Source organism: Belonocnema kinseyi, chromosome 5 (genome assembly GCF_010883055.1).
Source record: "Belonocnema kinseyi isolate 2016_QV_RU_SX_M_011 chromosome 5, B_treatae_v1, whole genome shotgun sequence".
Classification (NCBI taxonomy): domain Eukaryota; kingdom Metazoa; phylum Arthropoda; class Insecta; order Hymenoptera; family Cynipidae; genus Belonocnema; species Belonocnema kinseyi.
The window spans coordinates 80,847,818-80,866,655 of record NC_046661.1 but is presented as its reverse complement, the minus strand read 5'-3'; the positions used below and the strand labels follow the sequence as shown (position 1 = coordinate 80,866,655).

Sequence of the window (18,838 nt, the reverse complement as noted above, 5' to 3'; positions counted from 1 at the left end):
TTTTCACAAAAAATTTAAAGATTTTGAATGATTTAAATTTAAAAAGATTTTACAACAGTTTTAAATAATATCCAAGATTTTAAAAGTTTGCACATAGATTTTAAAAAATTTCGAAGATTTCAAAAGGTTTCAAATCATTTAAAAAATATTTTTAAAAAATTTTCTAAAGATTTTACATTTTTTTAATAACTTTAATGATTGCTCAAAGATTAAACAAAAATTTCAAAAAAACCTAAAAAAGCTTTACAAAAATTTCACAAAGTTTTACAAAAATTTAAAGATTTCAATTGATTTAAATTTAAAAAGATTTTACAACAGTTTAAAATAATTTCAAAGATTTTAAAAGTTTGCACATAGATTAAAAAAAATTTCGAAGATTTCAAAAGGTTTCAAATCATTTAAAAAATATTCTTTAAAAATTTTCTAAAGATTTTACATTTTTTAAAAATAACTTTAAAGATTGCTCAAAGATTAAACAAAAATTTCAAAAAAATCTAAAAAAGGTTTACAAAAATTTCACAAAGTTTCACAAAAATTTTAAGATTTCGAATGATTTAAATTTAAAAAGATTTTACAACAGTTTTAAATAATTTCAAAGATTTTAAAAGTTTGCACATAGATTTAAAAAAATTTCAAAGATTTCAAATAATTTAAAAAATATTTTAAAACATTTAAAAATAATTTTAAAGGTTGCTCAAAGATTTCAAAAGATTTTAATTTTTTAAAAATTCAAATAATTTTAAAACATTTACCACAATTTATAAATATTTCCAAAGATTTAACACAAGCTTAAAAAAATTGAAAAAAGATTATACAAAAATTTCACAAAACTTAAAAAGTTTTCACCAAAATTTCAAATAATTTAAGAATATCTAAAAAAATTTTTAAATGATTTTACAAAAGTTTTAACTGATTTTAAAGATTGCTCAAAGATTTAAAAAAATTCAAATAATTTTAAAATATTTACAATTTATAAATATTTTTAAATATTTAACAAAATTTCAAGACTTCAAATAATTCTTAAATATTTAAAACCCTCTTAAAAAGCTTTTAAAAATGTTTAAAATAATTTTAAAGATTTAAAAAGATTTCACAAATATTTCAAAAATTCCAAAGGTTTCAAAAATTTCAAATTTTTTGAAAATATCTAAGCACCTTTTAAAAAGGTTTTACAGAAGCTTAAAATAATTTCAAAGTTTTCGAAAGATGGAACAAAGATTGTAAAAAATTTAGAAGATTTCAAAAGGTTTCAAACGATTTCAAAATGTTCGAAAATTTAAAAAAAATTCAAAGTCGATGATTTCAAGGATTTCAAAGATTTCACAAATATTTAAAATATTTTAATGATTTCAAATCAATAAAAAAGATTTCACTAATATTTGAAATATTTCAAAAAGGATACAGTACACCAGATTTCGAAGATTTCAAAATATTTTACAAAGATTTCATAAAAATTTAATAAAGATTTCAAATTCAAAGATTTCATAAAAATATAATTAAGGTCTCAAATTCAAATATTTCAAAGATTTTATAATAATTAAAAAACTTTCAGAAGATTGCAAGGATTTCAAAAGATTTCACAAATATTTCCAGTAGTTTAATGATTTCAAACGAATATAAAAGATTTCACAAATATGTGGAAGAATCTGTGAGGATTTCAAAAGATTTCAAGAATTTCAATGATTTTACACGAGTTGACATATTTTTAGAAAATTTCAAAATTTTTCACAAAAGTTTCAAATATTCCAGTGATTTCAAATAAAAGCAAAAGTGATAGGTAAGATTTCGCAAGTATTTCAAAGAATTTATAAGTATTTTAAAAGATTTCTAAAACTTAAAAAGATATTAAAAGTTTCAGAACATTTGAAATGATTTAAACAAAATGTTACCAGAAATATTTGAAAAGATTTCAATGATTTTAAACTACACAAAGATTTTACAGAAATTTCAAGATTTCATAAAGATTTTAAATACTTTAAAATATTTAAACGAATTCACAAAGATTTCCGAAAGAAGACGTATGTTTATAAAAAAAAATTCAGAATTTGTTTATTTATGATTCTTCTTTCTTTAGAAATTGTTGACCAATAAAAAAATGAAATTTTTCATTCCTAGGTATCGCTGAACACTCTGTCAATAAAAAATTTGTCTTTCCAAAAGTGATGGAAATGCAATGACAAATGATAAATTTTTTTCTCAGGATACCTTACGTGACTGTAGGGATTTTCGTTCCTTTCGTGAGGAAACTCTGTGGAATACAGAAGGAGACAAAACTGAAGCTGAGAAAAAAGGAGAACGGAGATTCGCTGGTGATTTGCTTGGATCTTCTCTGGACTTTTTTAGAAAATCAAGAGATACAGGCGTGTTTAGAAAATACTGTCGTTTATTTGTTGTCGGAATTTAGACACGTTTCGCTCCTCCTGGAATATCCTGACCAGTGCAAAAGTCTGGCACTCTTGACCTGCTTTTGTCGACACGCGAGAACGAGAAGACATCTGCTGCAGAGTGTCCTTTTTGATAGAGTGAGATTTGCCAATTTTGTGCATGTCAAGCCGCTTGATGAAATCGGATTGGCGGAGGTGGTCAGCGAGACTTGGTGGGAAACTGATCCGGTTGATCCGATCGTTGAAATTAACAAGGAACGGTATCTCAGAGCTTGCGAATTGATCGAGTCGTCCGTTTCGGGTAAGATCAAATTTATACTTTTTATCCTACTCCCATTTTCAACATGGAATCTTTTTTAAATCGAATAAAACAGTATTTCAGATAAAAATTTCAAATTCATTTATTTATTGATTCTTTTTAGCAATAAAAAGTGAACAAAACCGATTTTAAACCAGTTCAAAATTTAAGATTTTTCAGATTCTAATGTTAAAACTTAAACGGTTTCAATCTGCAAGTCTTAGTTATTAAATAAATGTGAATGTGTGACTGAAGGTTTATTAACTATTTTAAACTTAAAAATAACTTCATAATATATTCATAATTAAAGGATTTTATTAAATTCAAAGTATTGTTTCAGTCTAAAATATTCAATTTTTAACCCATTCAATTTGAAAATTTTAATTAAGAAAAAGATTAATTATTAAATATTTAACAATATTTGCATTTTTATTTAAGGTAAGTAAATTGCAACTAAATGTTTAAAAGTAAAGAATCTTTAATTGAATTGTTTGACATAGAAAACCTGAAATCGTTAAAATTTCGAAGAGCCTTTAAACTTTGAACGTTATAATTTATTCTTTTTTCTACATTAAGAAATTTCAAATTAAATCATTTTGACTCGCAGTATTTTAAATTTAATAATAACCTTTAATTATGACTATATTATTATGGATTTATTTTTAAGTTGAAAATAGTTAAATTATTATTATATTTACAGTTGATAAAATAAAACTGTTTTTTATCAAAAATTTTCCAATTTAAATGCATTTAATTTTTAATTTCTTAAATCCTCAAAACTGCACTTTAATTATTTAAAAAACTTTTAAAATCGAACTGTGGCAGATTTTTCTTCTGAAAAATTAAAAAAATTCCCGGTTTCTCGATCTGACGGCCACCCTGTTTTTTATTTAAAAATCTTCGATTTTAAAAACTTCTAATTTTTAATTTTTGTTAACCTTTAAAACTGCATTTTAAAATTCTTTAAATTAAAATATATGCTTAAAAATTAAAAATCTAAAATGGAAAATTTTTTAAGTGAAAGATTTTCTAATTAAGCATTCTAAACTAAGTGATATAATAATTTATAAAAATCACAATTTACGAAATTATTTAAAAACGGTTAAAATCAAAGTTGGACAAAATTTGTATTCTAAAAATTTTGTAAAATTCCTGGTAAAAAAATAAATCAACTGTCATTTCCTGGTTTTCCCCGGTCCCATAAAATTCCCAGTCATTTCCTGGGTTTTCCCCGGTTTTCCCTTCAAAGTGGAACTGTTTGATTTTGAACTTTTAGAATAGAAATTTAAAAGTTTCTAATTCAAAAAAGTTACTAACATTTTTCAATATAAAAAAATAGAAATCCACGTTATCATTTTCAATCCTCTAAATTGAAAAATCAATCAATGAACCTTAAAAATATCAAAATTATATAATTTTAAGGAATTTTAAGCTATTGAAAAATATTGAAATAAATAAAATAAAATAAAATTAAAAAAAAATTGAATAAATATTGAAAAATTGAAAAAATTTTAACTGAACACTTCTTAAATTAGAAATTCAATTCCTATTTTCTTTTTAAATAGTTTAAATATCCTTGGAAAACTTTACCATTTTATTTGAAAATCTTGAGAAATCTAGAAGTTATTTTAAATTTGATTAAATTTAAATTTATTTTGGAAATTTTTCAGCACTTCTAAATATCTGTCAAAACGAATTAAATTTTCTTCTACAATTTTCAGAAAATCCTGCAAATTTTAGAAAATTGTTTTACAATTTGGATGTATAAATAACAATGGAATATTTATTATTTGTGGGCAAAATTTGAGTAATTTTAAGAGATGTAGAAGTTTTGGAAAGATTCAAACTTGATGTAAAACTTGAAATGATAGCCTAATATAAAACAAAATGTAGATTTTCGCATATTTTAAACAAAAAAATTAGATTCTTTTCATGAATTGTAAAAGGCTTCAAAAGAATAAAAACATTTTCTTAAGATTCCTAGGAAAATTAAAAATCACTTTTCATTTTGAAAAAATTATTTCAAGAGAATATTTAAAAATTGTTTCAAAGATTTAAATAAAATTTTCAAAAAAGATTCTAAAAGATTTTAAGAAAAAATTCTAAAGTTTGCAGGATAATTTTTAATGTTCTTAAAACTCCTAAATATCTCTTAAAATTACTCAAATTTTTTCTACAAATGTTCATTTGTAAATTATACATCAAAATAAAAAAATTTCACTTACAAATTAAGCATTGTTTAAATACAACAATTACAATGGTAAAGTTCAAAGTTTAAAGGCTATTCGAAATTTTATCGTTAAAATTTCGAATCTTTTTGAAAATTCTGTTTAAATCTTTGAAAAACTTTTTAAATATTCTCTGAAAATAATTTTTCAAAATGAAAAATTATTCTTAATTTTACTAGGAATCTTAAGAAATTGTTTTTATTCTTTTGAAGCCTTTTACAATTCTTGAAAAGAATCTCATTTTTTTGTTTAAAATCTGAAAAAAAAACATTTTTTTTATATTAGGCAATTATTTCAAGTTTTACAATAAGTTTGAATCTTTTCAAAACTTGTACATATCTCTTAAAATTACTCAAATTTCGCCTATAAATAATAAATTTGCAATTGTTATTTATACATCCAAATTGTAAAGAAATTTTCTAAAATTTGCAGGATTTTCTAGAAATTGTAGAAAAAATTCTATTCATTTTGACAGATATTTAGAAGTTGTAAAAACATTTCCAAAATAATTTTAATTTTAAAACAATTTTAAAATAACTTTTAGATTTCTCAAGATTTTGAAATAAAAATTTGAAGCTTTCCAAGGATGTTTAAACCATTTAAAAAGAAAAATTGAATTTTATTGAGCATATTTGAATAAAAAATTTTTTATTCAAAACTTTTAAATTTCAATTTTAAAAGTTCAAAATTTAATAGCTTATTGAACAAAATTTAACAATTTTTTAAATTTCATTGACCGTGAAAAATGTTTGCGAACCGGGAAATGAACGGGAATTTATTTCGTCAATTAAGACGGCCACCCTGTTAAAAGATTTTAGAGATTTTAAAATATTTGTTAAAATTTAAAGGAATTTTCAGAGCTTTAAAATATTTCAAGAAATTTTAAAGGAGTTGAAATATTGCGAAGGATTAAAAATGTTTTAGGGTGTTTTAAAAGATTTCAAGAGCTTTGAAATGTTTCATGGAATTTCAAAAGATTTTAAAGTTTTTAGGGTATTTTTCATATTTCCGAAGAATTGCTCAAAGTTTTACACAATTTTAAAGCAATTTTAAATAATTTGGAATATATTAGGTTATTTAAAAAGATTTCAAGAAATTTTCCATTAATTTAATTAATTTTATAGCATTTCCTTTCATTGTCAATAAGTGAGTGGTTTCGTAGAGTTTTAAAGATTCTAAGAGATGTTCAAATAGTTTTTGTAATTCATTTGAATTTATTCGGAATTCATATTGAATTCCTATTAATTTATCCTGAATTCTTTTAAATTCATTGGAATTCTCTTAAATTGTTTGAATTCACTTGAATTGTTCAAAAATTTTGCTCAATTCAATGGATTGCAAACAAAAATTTTAATGGCGGAGATAATAATAAATTAATGTTTTTTTGTCTTTGAAATTTCAAATTTTTGTATTCCATTTATAAAAGGTTTTGTATTAAAAATGTTACAAGACTCGAATTTTCGTGTTTAAAGATTGATAGTTAATTTATTCTAAACAAAAAATTTCTTTTCTACTATAAAATATGAATTTTTGATCAAATACTTCAACAAATAATAATTTAAACTCAAATAAGAAATCAAATTTTATCTAGATTTAAAATTTAAATTACCTAAAATCTATGCAATGATTTGAAATCTGGTGCACTGTACTTATTTTGAAGTTTACTATACGCACTTATTAAAATCTTTAAAATTCTTGAAATCTTCTAAAAGTTTTAAAAGTATTATAAAATGTTTGAAATCTTTGAAATCCTTGAAATCTTTGTAAAATCTTTGAAACCTTCTAAAAAAATAAAAAATCTTTTAAATATTTTAAACTATTTAAAGTCTGGTGTACTGTATCCTTTTTGAAATCTTTCAAATATTTGTGAAATCATTTTTATTCATTTGAAATCATTAAAATATTTTATTAATAATATAATATTTTTGTACATTTTCGAAAATTTTGAAATCGATTGAAACCTTTTGAAATCTTCGAAAATTTAAAAAAATCTTTAAGCCATCTTTCGAAATATTTGAAATTATTTTACGCTTCTGTAAAATCTTTTTAAAAGGTGTTCAGATATTTTTAAGTAATTTGAAATTTTTCAAAACTTTTAAACTCTTAGGAATATTTTGAAAAATCTTTGAAGCATTTGTGCAATCTTTTTAAATCTTTAAAATAATTTAAAAATTTTGTTAAATCTTTTTAAAAGGTTTTTAAATATTTTTAAATTATTCAAAGTCTTGAAATTTTTGTAAAATATTTTTTTAAATCTTTAGAAATATTTATAAATTGTCGTAAAAATTTTGAAATTACTTGAATTTTTTAAAAACTTTAAATCGTTTGAAACCTTTTGAAATGTTCAAAATTTTTTAAAATCTTTGTGCCATCTTTCAAAATCTTTGAAATTATTTAAAACTTGTTTAAAAACTTCTTAAAACGTGTTTATAGACATTTTTAAATAATTAAAAATTGTTGAAAACTTGTTAAATCTTCGAAATATGTTAAAAAATCTTTGAAATATTTGTGTAATTTTTTTAAAATCTTAATAATTATTTTAAAAATTTGTAAAATCTTTTCAAAAGGTTTTTAAATATTTTGAAATTATTCAGTCTTGGAATTTTGTGAAATTTAAAGCTTGCGAAAGGTTTTTGAAATTAAAAAAAAAATGTTTTTAAATTTTTTTTTAGAATTTTGTTAAATTTTTGGAAATATTGATAAATTGTCGTAAATATTTTCAAACCATTTGATTTTTTTTAATTAACATCTTTTAAAATATTTTTAAATAATTTGAAATTTTTGTGAAATTTTGTGAAATTTTTGTAAAATCTTTTTTAGATTTTTTTTTAGAATTTTGTTCAATCTTTAGAAATATTGATAAATTGTCGTAAATATTTTTTAATTATTTGAATTTTTTAACTTAAAATGTTTTGAAATTTTTTGAAATCTTTGAGCAATCTTTAAAATTAGTTAAAACTTTTGTAAAATCATTTTAAAACATTTATAAAAGATTAAAAAAAATTTTTTAATAATTTTAAAGATTACTCAAAGATTTCAAAAAAATTTCAATATATTTTAAGATAAAAAAAATTCAAATAATTTCAAAATACTTACGACAGTTTATAAATATTTATAAAGATTTAACAAAATTTTCAAAAAATCTAAAAAATTTCACAAATATTTCACAAAGTTTCACAAACCTTTAAAAGTTTTCACAAAAAATTCAAATAATTAAAAAATATTTAAAAACGTTTTAAAATGATTTTAGAAAAGTTTTAACTAATTTAAAAGATTGCTAAAAGATTTCGAAAAATTTCAAAAGATTTTAAGTAAAAAAAATTAAAGTAATTTAAAAATATTCACGACAACTTTTAAATATTTCAAAAGATTTAACAAAAATGTCAAAAAATCTAAAAAAGATTTTACAAAAATTTCACAAAAATTGCACAAATTTTCACAAAACGTTAAGTTTTCACAAAAATTTTTAAAAAATTTAAATAATTCAAAAACATTTTAAATCATTTTAAAATGATTTTACAAAAGTTTTAACTAATTTTAAAGATTGCTTAAAGATTTCAAAAAATAAAAAAATATTTACGACAATTTATAAACATTTCTAAAAATTCAACAAAATTTTCAAAAAATATAAAAAATTTCACAAACATTTCACAAAAGCTTTAAAAGTTTTCACAAAAATTTCAAGACTTTGAATAATTTAAAAATATTTGAAAAACCTTTTAAGAAGATTTTACAACAGTGTCAAGTTATTTCAAAAATTTTAAAAGTTTGCACAGATTTTTAAAATTTCGAAGATTTAAAAAAATATATTTAATAACATTCTTAAAAGATTTTACTATTTTAAAAAATAATTTTAAAGATTTCAAAAAAATTCAAAAGATTTCAAGTTAAAAAATTTAAATAATTTTAAAAAATATTTACGACAATTTATAAATATTTCCAAAAATTTAACAAACATTTCAAAAAATGTATAAAAGATTTTACAACAATTTCACAACGTTTCAAATAATTGAAAAACTTTTTAAAATGATTTTACAAAAGTTTTAACTAATTTTAAAGGTTGCTCAAAGATTTCTAAAATTGTTTAAAGATTTTAAGTTGAAAAAAAATCAAATAATTTAAAAGTATTTACGATAATTTATCAATATTTCTAAAGATGTAACAAAAATGTCAAAAAATCTAAAAAAGATTTTACACAATTTTTACAAAGTTTCACAACTATAACAGCTTTCACAAACATTTCAAATAATTAAAAAATATTTTAAATAATTTTAAAATGGTTTTACCAAAATTTTAACTAATTTTTAAGATAGCTCAAAGATTTCCAAAAATTTCAAAAGATTTTAGGTTTTAAACAAAATTCATTTAATGTAAAAATATTTACGACAATTTATAAATATTTCTAAAAATTCAACAAAATTGTCAAAAAATCTAAAAAAACTTCACAAACATTTCACAAAAGCTTTAAAAGTTTTCACAAAAATTTCAAGACTTTGAATAATTTAAAAATATTTGAAATTTCTTTTAAGAAGATTTTAAAACAATTTTAAGTTATTTCAAAGATTTAAAAAGTTTGTATAGATTTTTAAAAGTTTCGAAGATTAAAAAAAATTTATTAACATTTTTAAAAGATTTTACAATTTTTTAAAATAATTTTAAAGATTGTTCAAAGATTTTTAAAAAATAGCAAAAGATTTTAAGATTCAAAAAATTCAAATAATTTTAAAATATTTACAATTTATAAATATTTGCAAAGATTTAACAAAAATTTCAAAAAATTTTAAATAATTTAAAAACATTTAAGATTATTTTGAAATGATTTTAAAAAAGTTTTAACTAATTTTAAAGATTGCTCAAAGATTTTCAAAAATTTCAAAAGATTTTAGTTTTTAAACAAATTCAAATAATTAAAAAATATTTACAAAAATTTATAAATATATTTAAAGATTTAACAAAATTTTTTTTTAAATCTGAAAAAGATTTTACAAAAATTTCAAAAAAATTTCAAAAACACTTTACAAAGCTTTAACATTTAACATATAACATATATTTTGACGAAATACTCCAACATATAAAGATTTTCAACTCAAGTAAGAAATAAAATTTTGTCTGGATTATTGAACCTTCAAGCCAAAAAAGACGAATTTTCTCTACAAAAATTCAATTTTCAAACCAAAAATATGGCTTTTCCGCAAAAAGTTAAGTTTCCTCGAAACTGATACATTTTTACGCAACAAACATGAAATTATAAACCAAAAAAATAATTCTTTTTTGCCCAGAAACAAGAATTTTCAGATAAATAAGATAAATATTTAAAAATTGGAAAAGTTATATTTTCAGTTAGAAAATTAATTTTTAATAAAAAAAAAAGGATTTTTGACTAAACAGTTATATTTTCAACTAAAGAGAGAATCCTTTAATTAAAAAGTCAATTTTTAACAATTTAGTTTAACTTTAACCCAAGTAGTTAAATTTTTAATTAAAAAAAGATTATTTTTTCAAATAACAGTTAAGCTTTCAACAAAATAGACAAATATTAAACTAAATATATAAATCTTAAAAAAAAAAAGATTTCTTAACAAAGCGATTCAGCCAAATCTTTGAAACAAAATAGTTAAATACTCAAGTAAAGAAGAATCTTTGTTATTCAAAAAATTGTATTTTTATAAAAAAAATATATTTATAATAAAACAGATAAATTTCTAAATAAAAAGAGATACATGTTTGCGTAAATAGTTGAATTTTCTGCTAAAAAAGATTTAATATGACTTTTCACGATCAAATTATTAATTTTTAAACACGAAATAAGTTTTCACTAAAAAATTGAATTTTTAAACTGACAATTTTTTTGTTTGTTTGAAGATTCATCTCATTGACTGAAAAATTAATTGTTTTGTTGATTTTTTTAAATTAACTTTTTCGTAGAAAATTCACATTCTTGGGTTGAAAGTTAAACTATTTTGGTTGAAATTTAATTCTATCATGTTTCTCGTTATGGTTCAGAATCCATCTCGATTGACAATTCGTTTTTTTTTAGTTGAAAATTTGGATGAAAAATAATTTGTTTTCATTGAAAATTCATCATTTTTGGTTTAAAAATAATTTTTTTATTTAAATAAAAGTTAACTATATCATTTTTTAATGAAAGATGTTTCTATTCTAGTTAAAAATTGCACTATGTTGTTCGAAACTCATGTATTTTGTTGAAAATTCATCTTTTAGGTTGAAAAATAAACTAATTAGTTAAAAACTGAATTGCTTTGTTAAAAAAGCTTTTTTGTTTAGTTGAAGAATTTAATTTTTCCATTTGTCATTCAAAATTGATCTTTTTTTATAAAAATTTTGTGGAAACTTGGTTATAAGTTTAACTACTTTGTTAAAAATTATACCATTTGGTTCAAGATTCAACTGCTTTGTTGAAAAATCGTCTTTTTTATGCATCCAAAGTTTATTATATTAAATTAAAAACTTCTTGTTTTGAAATGTTACTTTGTCGAAAATAAATGTTGTTTTTTTTTATAGAAAATCAAATCTTCTTGGTTTAAAATTAATTTTTTTCTAGGAAACTCATCTATTTTGATAGAAAGTTCAACTCCTGGATTGTATATGCAACTCCTTGGTTGAAAATCATTTTTTCGTTGTTGAAAATTTATCTTTCTTTGTTGATAATTAACTTCTTGTTGAAAATTCAATATTATTCTCCTATATTCATAAAAAAAATCGCCCTATTTTCCCCTTTTTAGAGAATTTTGAGCAGTGAAGTCTGAGAAAAATTGAATAAAAAAATCCAAAAAGACTAATAATAAACATTTTCTATATCATTTATTTAGAGGTAGAAGCTCTACAAGTGGAATTATTGGTCACTCTTTTGGACAACAGTGACGGGACAGATAAGCTTCCGACTTCACGGACTATTTTTTTGAAAAAATTTCGAAGCTTTGTCCATGAAAATTTAATTTCAAGTCGAGTATGTATTTCAGGATCTTTTTCATTGAAATATTTTCGTAATGGAATGTTATTACTCTCTAGGGATTTTTCCAGACGATTCCAGTTATGAAAACACCGTTGCCGATCACTCTTTGCTGCTTTCATCGACTTCTTGTGGCTTTTAGAATCCTTTGGGACTCCGAAGTCGGATCGAATCCTTGCATTCCTTGCAGGTAGACAATTTTATATTTTGTTTATAATTTTTTTATTTTCCATACGCTGCTCCATACATTTCTTCCTTTTTGTGAAAAAATTCTCAAATATTTTTTTCAGTTTGAATGTTTTTTTTTTTTTTTTTTTAGTTTCTATAGGTCATTTTAGATCTGAAAATGAATTTTTTGTTTTCGATTTTTGAAAATTACTAATTCAAAGACAACAAATTTTTTATCTTCTATTTTTTGGACAAATTATTTACAAATTTCAAGTAGGTTGTATGTAGTCTTACCAAACAATTATTGAGACACTTAGTTTCAACTTTTTTTAAATTTTAAGTTCAATTGATATCTTTTAATCCAATTTTTTTCATTTTAGATCTTGATTTTTATAGGCAAATTTTTCATTAAAGAATTACATTTTTTTAAACTTTAACAATTAAAAATTTAACAGAAAGCCTTGAATGGTTAAAATATCAGAAAGCTAAATTTAAACTTTGAACATTATTGTTTCAATTGTTCTGTTTTTGAAATTTTTTATTTTTAAGTGAAATTTTTTAATTTTGGATTATAAATAACAGTTGAAAAATTATTATTCCGAAAAAATTCGAGTACGTTTAAGAGATATTTAGAAGTTTAAAAAGGATTAAAACTTAATTTAAAACTTGAAGACATACAAAAACTATAAAAAAAACATAGATTTTAAAAAATTTCATGCATAATATAGATTTTGCCAAATTTTTAACGAAATATAGATTTTTGAAGATTTCAAAATAAAATTGTCAAACTTTTCAAGGAATTTCAACAGTTTAAAAATAATAAACAAATTCTAATGATTTCTGAGAAAATGTGAATGATTTTTTTTAAAATTATTATTTGAGAGAGTATTAAAAATATTTCTAAACAAAAATAAATTTTGATGAATAAAGAACAATCGAAGAATTACTAATTTAGAAAAAATGGAGTTTTGAGTAAAAAACTGAAGTATTCAAAACTGAAGAATAACTTTGAATTTATATTAATGATTAAAGGCTTGTATTAAATCTCAAATTTTATTCAAATATTTTTTAGACATTTAGAAAGAATTTCAAAAATACTTTATAGTTTTAAACCAAGTAAAAAAACGTGTACATTTTTCAAGATTTTGAAATAAAATTTTAAAGCTTTTTAAGGATTTTAAAAGTATTTAAAAGAAAAATAATTTAACTTCTAATTTGAGGACCGTGAAAAATGTTTACAAATTTTTAATAGATTTCAATAATTTCAAGTGATTTTTAAGATTTTATGGTATTTTTAAAACTTCTGAGTCATTTTGAATTGGATTTTTAAGAATTTATTCACGAGATTGTAAGGGTTTTTATAAGATTTCCAAGGATTTTAATTTTTAAAGAGATTTTAAAAGCTCTAGTTATTTTATGAAGCTTTGCAGGATTTCTGGAAATATCAAATTTGATGGAACTTCACAGAATATTATAATATTTAAATGGATATCAAAGAATTTATTCACAAGTAGTGAGATATTTTGTTGGGTTTGAAAAATTTGAAGAGATTTTCAAATATTTTTTTGCAATTCATTTTAAATTCGTTCAAAATTTTTCTTAGTTTATCCTGAATTCTTTTACATCCTTTCGAATTCTCCTTTTTTTAAATTCTCTTTAATTTTTCTAAAAACTTTTCAATCTTACTTAATTTAATACAATTTTTCATATTCTTGAACTGCTTTGAATTCACTTGTTTGTTTTTTAAATACAGTTTCATTTTCTATGAACTTCATCGAATTATTTTAATTTTTTTTAATTCATCTAAATCCACTCAAATTTTATTGTAATCAATGCATTTTTTCGATTTAAAAAATGGTTTCTAATTCATTTGAATTCTTTTGAATTTAACCTGAATAAATTTGTAGTCATTATTTACTTTTTCCTGTACTCGAATTCTTCTAAATTCACTCAATTCTATTCAATTCAATGTTTATTTAAAATAATTTTTAAAAGTTTTTATTCAATTGAACCAAAATTCTTTTAATTTCACCTTGAATTCTTAGGCACTTCAAACAATTCTTTTGAATTCCCTTGAATTTTTCTAAGCTCGTTTTAAACATACTGAATTCAATGAAATTTTTTCATCATTTAAAATTGTTTTTAATTCAGTAGAATTTTTTTTTAATTCATCTCGAATTTTTTAAATTCTTTTCCTTTCGTTTACATTTTTTTGAATTTGTCTCTGGAAAATTTTAATTCGGAATTTTAACAGAATATATGAAATTTTATTCAATTACCTAGAAGAATAGTTGAATTTTCATATTAAAAAATTAGTTTTCATCAAAGTAACTCATTTTTTAACCAACGAGATAATTATCACACTCAAATGATAAAGTTTCAACCAAACAATAATTATTTTTAGTTAAACAAATGCATGATTAATTATTTAACTAAAAATTGGTTTTAATGATTTTTTTAAATATAAAAGGTTATTATAATAAACACCATTTTTTATTTGTTATCTACAGTTTTTAAAATAATATAATTATTAAATAATTTATAATTTATAATATGAATCATTATACCTAAATATTTTAATCTATACTTTTAAAATTTGAATTTATTATTTTTATGATTTTAAAGATTAGGAGTTTATATAATAATAATTAGAGGATTATCTTTAAATTCGATATATTCTCTATCAGGAGCAGAATTAAATTCTGATTGTTTTTATTCAGCTGAAAGAGAATCTAAATTACTAGTTACAATTCTTATTTTTTATTAAAAGTTTAATAATCATTGATATTAATACTATTCGTGGAACTTTTCTCGAATATCGATACGATAAATTACTAATATTAATTTGAAAAATATTTTCACCTAAGATTTTACATTTGATATTATATTTATAGTTAATTAAATAATTAATAATTGCTTATATTTGACTAAATAATAAATATCAATATTAACTCATGCGAGAAACTAAAAAGCGTAAAGACTCTACTTAGGTTTAAAATTAAAACATTGTAATAGATTTGAATTTTTAATAGAATGAAACTTGATCCTAGAGAATTCCATATATTATTTTTTATATTAAATTTTCAAACAGTTGCAAAATTTAATTCTCTGCACGGAAAAATTAAAAGAAAATATAATATATAATATTCTCTAGAATCAAGTTTTAATCTATCATAAATTCAAATCTATTATAATCTTTGGAAACATAATAATAATAAATTTAAGTTCGAAGAAGATGAATAAAAATAATTAGGTATAATTATTCATATTATTAATTATAAATTATTTAATAATTATATTATTCTAAAAATTGGAGATCATAAATAAAAAATTGTGTTATTTAGAATAACATTTTATAGTTGAAAATATCATTACAACCAATGCTAATTTGAATAATTAATTGTAAACTGTGATGTGAAATTAAACAATTTTAAAAGAATACTTAAAATAGTATACTTTTAAAGAATTGGCAGCTGATAATTAATTGATATTACAACTTAATAGTTGAGCTACTTTGTTAAAAAATCCTTTTTTTTCAGATTTATCATTTTACTTCAAATTACGTATCTTTCGTTGAAAATTTTTTTTTTTTTTAATTTAATTATTTTAACTGAAAATTACTCTTGTTTGGTTGAAACTTTATAATATTAGAGTAATATGTATCTCCTTGTTTAAAAAAGTAATTATTTTAATGAAAAAAAATTTCTTGATCTCAAAATTCAACTAATACATTTTTGGTTGAAAAGTTGTCTTTTCAAGTATAACATTCTTTATGGTAATTGTGTAAAAATTCATATATTCTGTTGAAATTCCATATTTAAATTTTCCAGAGACAAATTTGCTACAAAATTCCAGTTTAATTAACAACATAGGAATTTTCTACAAATTTCAACAGTTAAGTTTTCAGCAAAATCAAGCATTTGAATTGTCCCCTTTGTCCTGATTAGGACAAAGGGGCCCCCGCCAACAAAGGGAACTTTTTTCACGGTCATAGGTTTCATTTTTGGCGCTCAAAGGGTAAAAAATTCATGTTAAATTCATCAGACTTCAAAGCAATTAAAGTTAAATTTAGAAGAATGCAAATGAATTGGAAAAAGTGTAGAAACAAATAAAAATTCCAATAATTTCCGTAAAATTGGAATCAATTCAAGAAAATGTAAGCGAAATGAGAAAAATGTGATAAAACCTATAAAAATTCGAGATGAATTAAACAAAAATTCAACTAAATTAAAACCAATTTTAAATTACGGAAAAACTTCATTGAATTCAGTATGTTTGAAATGAGCTAAGAAAAATTCAAGGGAATTCAAAAGAATTGTTTGAAATTCCTAAGAATTCCAGGTGAGATTAAGAGAATTTTAGTTCAATTAAATAAAAACTTTAAAAAATTTTTTAAAACAAAAATTGAATTAAATAGAATTGAGTGAATTTAAAAGAATTTGAATGAATTAGAAACAACTTTTTTAAGTCGAAAAATTTAATTTATTACAATAAAATTTGAATTGATTTAGATGAATTAAAAAGAAATGAAAAGAATTCGATGAAATTCATAGAAAATCAAACTGTGTTTAAAAAACAAACAAGTGAAATCAAAGCAATTCAAGAATATAAAAAAATGTATTAAATTTAGTTTGTTTGAAAAGAGTTCCGAAAAATTAAAGAGAATTTTAAAGAATTTGATGAAATGCCTAAGAATTTTAGTTGAGTTTAAAAGGCTTCTAGATGAATTAAACAAAAACTTTTTTTTAAACTATTGAATAAAGTAGAATGTAGTAAGTTTAGAAGAATTCAAAAGAATTTAAAAGAATTCAGAATAAATTCGGGGCGAATGTCAAATGAATTGCAAAAAAATATTTGAAAATCTCTTCAAATTTTTCAAACCCAACAAAATATCCCACTACTTGTGAATAAATTCTTTGAAATCCATTTAAATATTATAACATTCCGTGAAATCCCATGAAATTTTATATTTCCAGAAATCCTGCAAAATTTCATAAAATAACTAGAGCTTTTAAAATCTCTTTAAAAAATTTAAATCCTTGAAAATCTTATAAAAATCCTTAAAATCTTTTTAAATATCTTAAAACATTTTAGGTCTTGTAAAATCATTCGATCTTGGAAATTCTTTAAAACAGCATGCAATTTTTTTTAACTCCCTTAAAATGATAAAAATCCTTGAAAATCCTTTGCAGTTGTTTGAAGGTTTTGAAAATGCCTGGGAATCTTTTAAAATACCCTAAAATATTTCAAATCCTTATAAATCCCATTAAATTACTCAAATCAATTGATATTTTGTTTTTAATCTTTTAAAATAACCTAAAATATTTTAAATCCTTTAAAATTTTTTGCAATCCCTTGCCATTTTTTAAAGCTCTTAAAAATTCCGTGGAAATTGAAAAAAATACCTTAAAATAGTTTAAATTATTTGATTATTTCATCAATTGATCCTAAAGATCAATTAAATAAAAACTTTTCAAAATAAAAGAAAAACCCATTGAATTAAGTAGAATTGAGTAAATTTAAAAGAATTCATGTGAATTAAAAAAATTCAAAAGAATTCCATAGAATTCAACAAAATTCAGGATAAATTAATGAGAATACAGGGCAAATTCCAAAAAATGATTTGAAATCTTTGAAACTCTACGAAATACCTCACTTCTCGTGGATAAATTCTTTAAAAAAATTAGGAAAGAAATAAGGAAAAATTCCTATAATTTCCTTAAAATTGGAATCAATTTAAAAGAATTTAAACGAAAGGAGAAAAATGCGATACAACTTACAAACATTCAAGGTGAATTAAAAAAAATTCAACCGAATTGAAAACAATTTTAAATTATGAAAAAATTTGATTTAATTCAATAAGTTTGAATCAGGCTTAGAAAAATTCAAGGGAATTCAAAAGAATTCTTTGAAATGCCTAAGGATAAAATAAAATTCAGAACTTCAGGACCTAAAATGTTTTAAGATATTTAAAAAGATTGCAAGGGTTTTTATAAGATTTCCAAGGATTTTAATTTTTTAAAGAGATTTTAAGAGCTCTAGTTATTTTATGAAGTTTTGCAGGATTTCTGGAAATATCAAATTTCATGGAACTTTACAGTGTATTATAGTATTTAAATGGATTTCAAAGAATTTATTCACAAGTAGTGAGATATTTTGTTGGGTTTGAAAAATTTGAAGAGATTTTCAAATATTTTTTTTGCAATTCATTTTAAATTCGTTCAAAATTCTTTTTACTTTATCCTGAATTCTATTACATTCTTTCGAATTCTTCTTTAAAAATTTTTTTTTTTCAATTACAGTTTGATTTTCTATGAACTTCATCGAATTATTTTAATTTTCTTTTAAATCATCTAAATCCACTCAGATTTTATTGTAATCAATGCATTTTTTCGATTTAAAAAATGGTTTCTATTCATTTGAATTCTTTTGAATTGAACTTGAATAAATTTGTAGTCATTATTTACTTTTTCCTTTACTCGAATTCTTCTAAATTCACTCAATTCTATTCAATTCAATGTTTATTTAAAATAATTTTAAAAAGTTTTTGTTTAATCAAACCTAAAATCTTTTAGTATCACCTTAAATTCTTTGGGACTTCAACCAATTCTTTTGAATTCCCTTGAATTTTTCTAAGCCCGTTTTAAATATACTGAATTCAATGAAGTTTTTTCATCATTAAAAATTGTTGTTCAGATTTCTACAATACTGAACAGATTTAAAGATTTCATATTTCCACATTCCAAATTTCTCACGCCAAAGGCCCTGGAATGTCCAAAAGAATGTGTAC

General features: G+C 21.0%; 1 protein-coding gene across 3 annotated transcripts in view; it reads left to right on the top strand.

Annotated features, from left to right (window-relative positions):
• Window positions 1-18,838, top strand: part of LOC117172333 (E3 ubiquitin-protein ligase RNF123-like) — a 66,776-nt gene that overhangs the window by 19,290 nt on the left and 28,648 nt on the right. For all 3 annotated transcript variants that reach the window (XM_033360134.1, XM_033360136.1, XM_033360135.1), the window contains exons 5-7: window positions 2,201-2,685; window positions 11,741-11,877; window positions 11,952-12,070. In XM_033360134.1, the coding sequence (XP_033216025.1) occupies window positions 2,201-2,685; window positions 11,741-11,877; window positions 11,952-12,070 (741 nt within the window). The remainder of the gene's footprint in view (window positions 1-2,200; window positions 2,686-11,740; window positions 11,878-11,951; window positions 12,071-18,838) is intronic.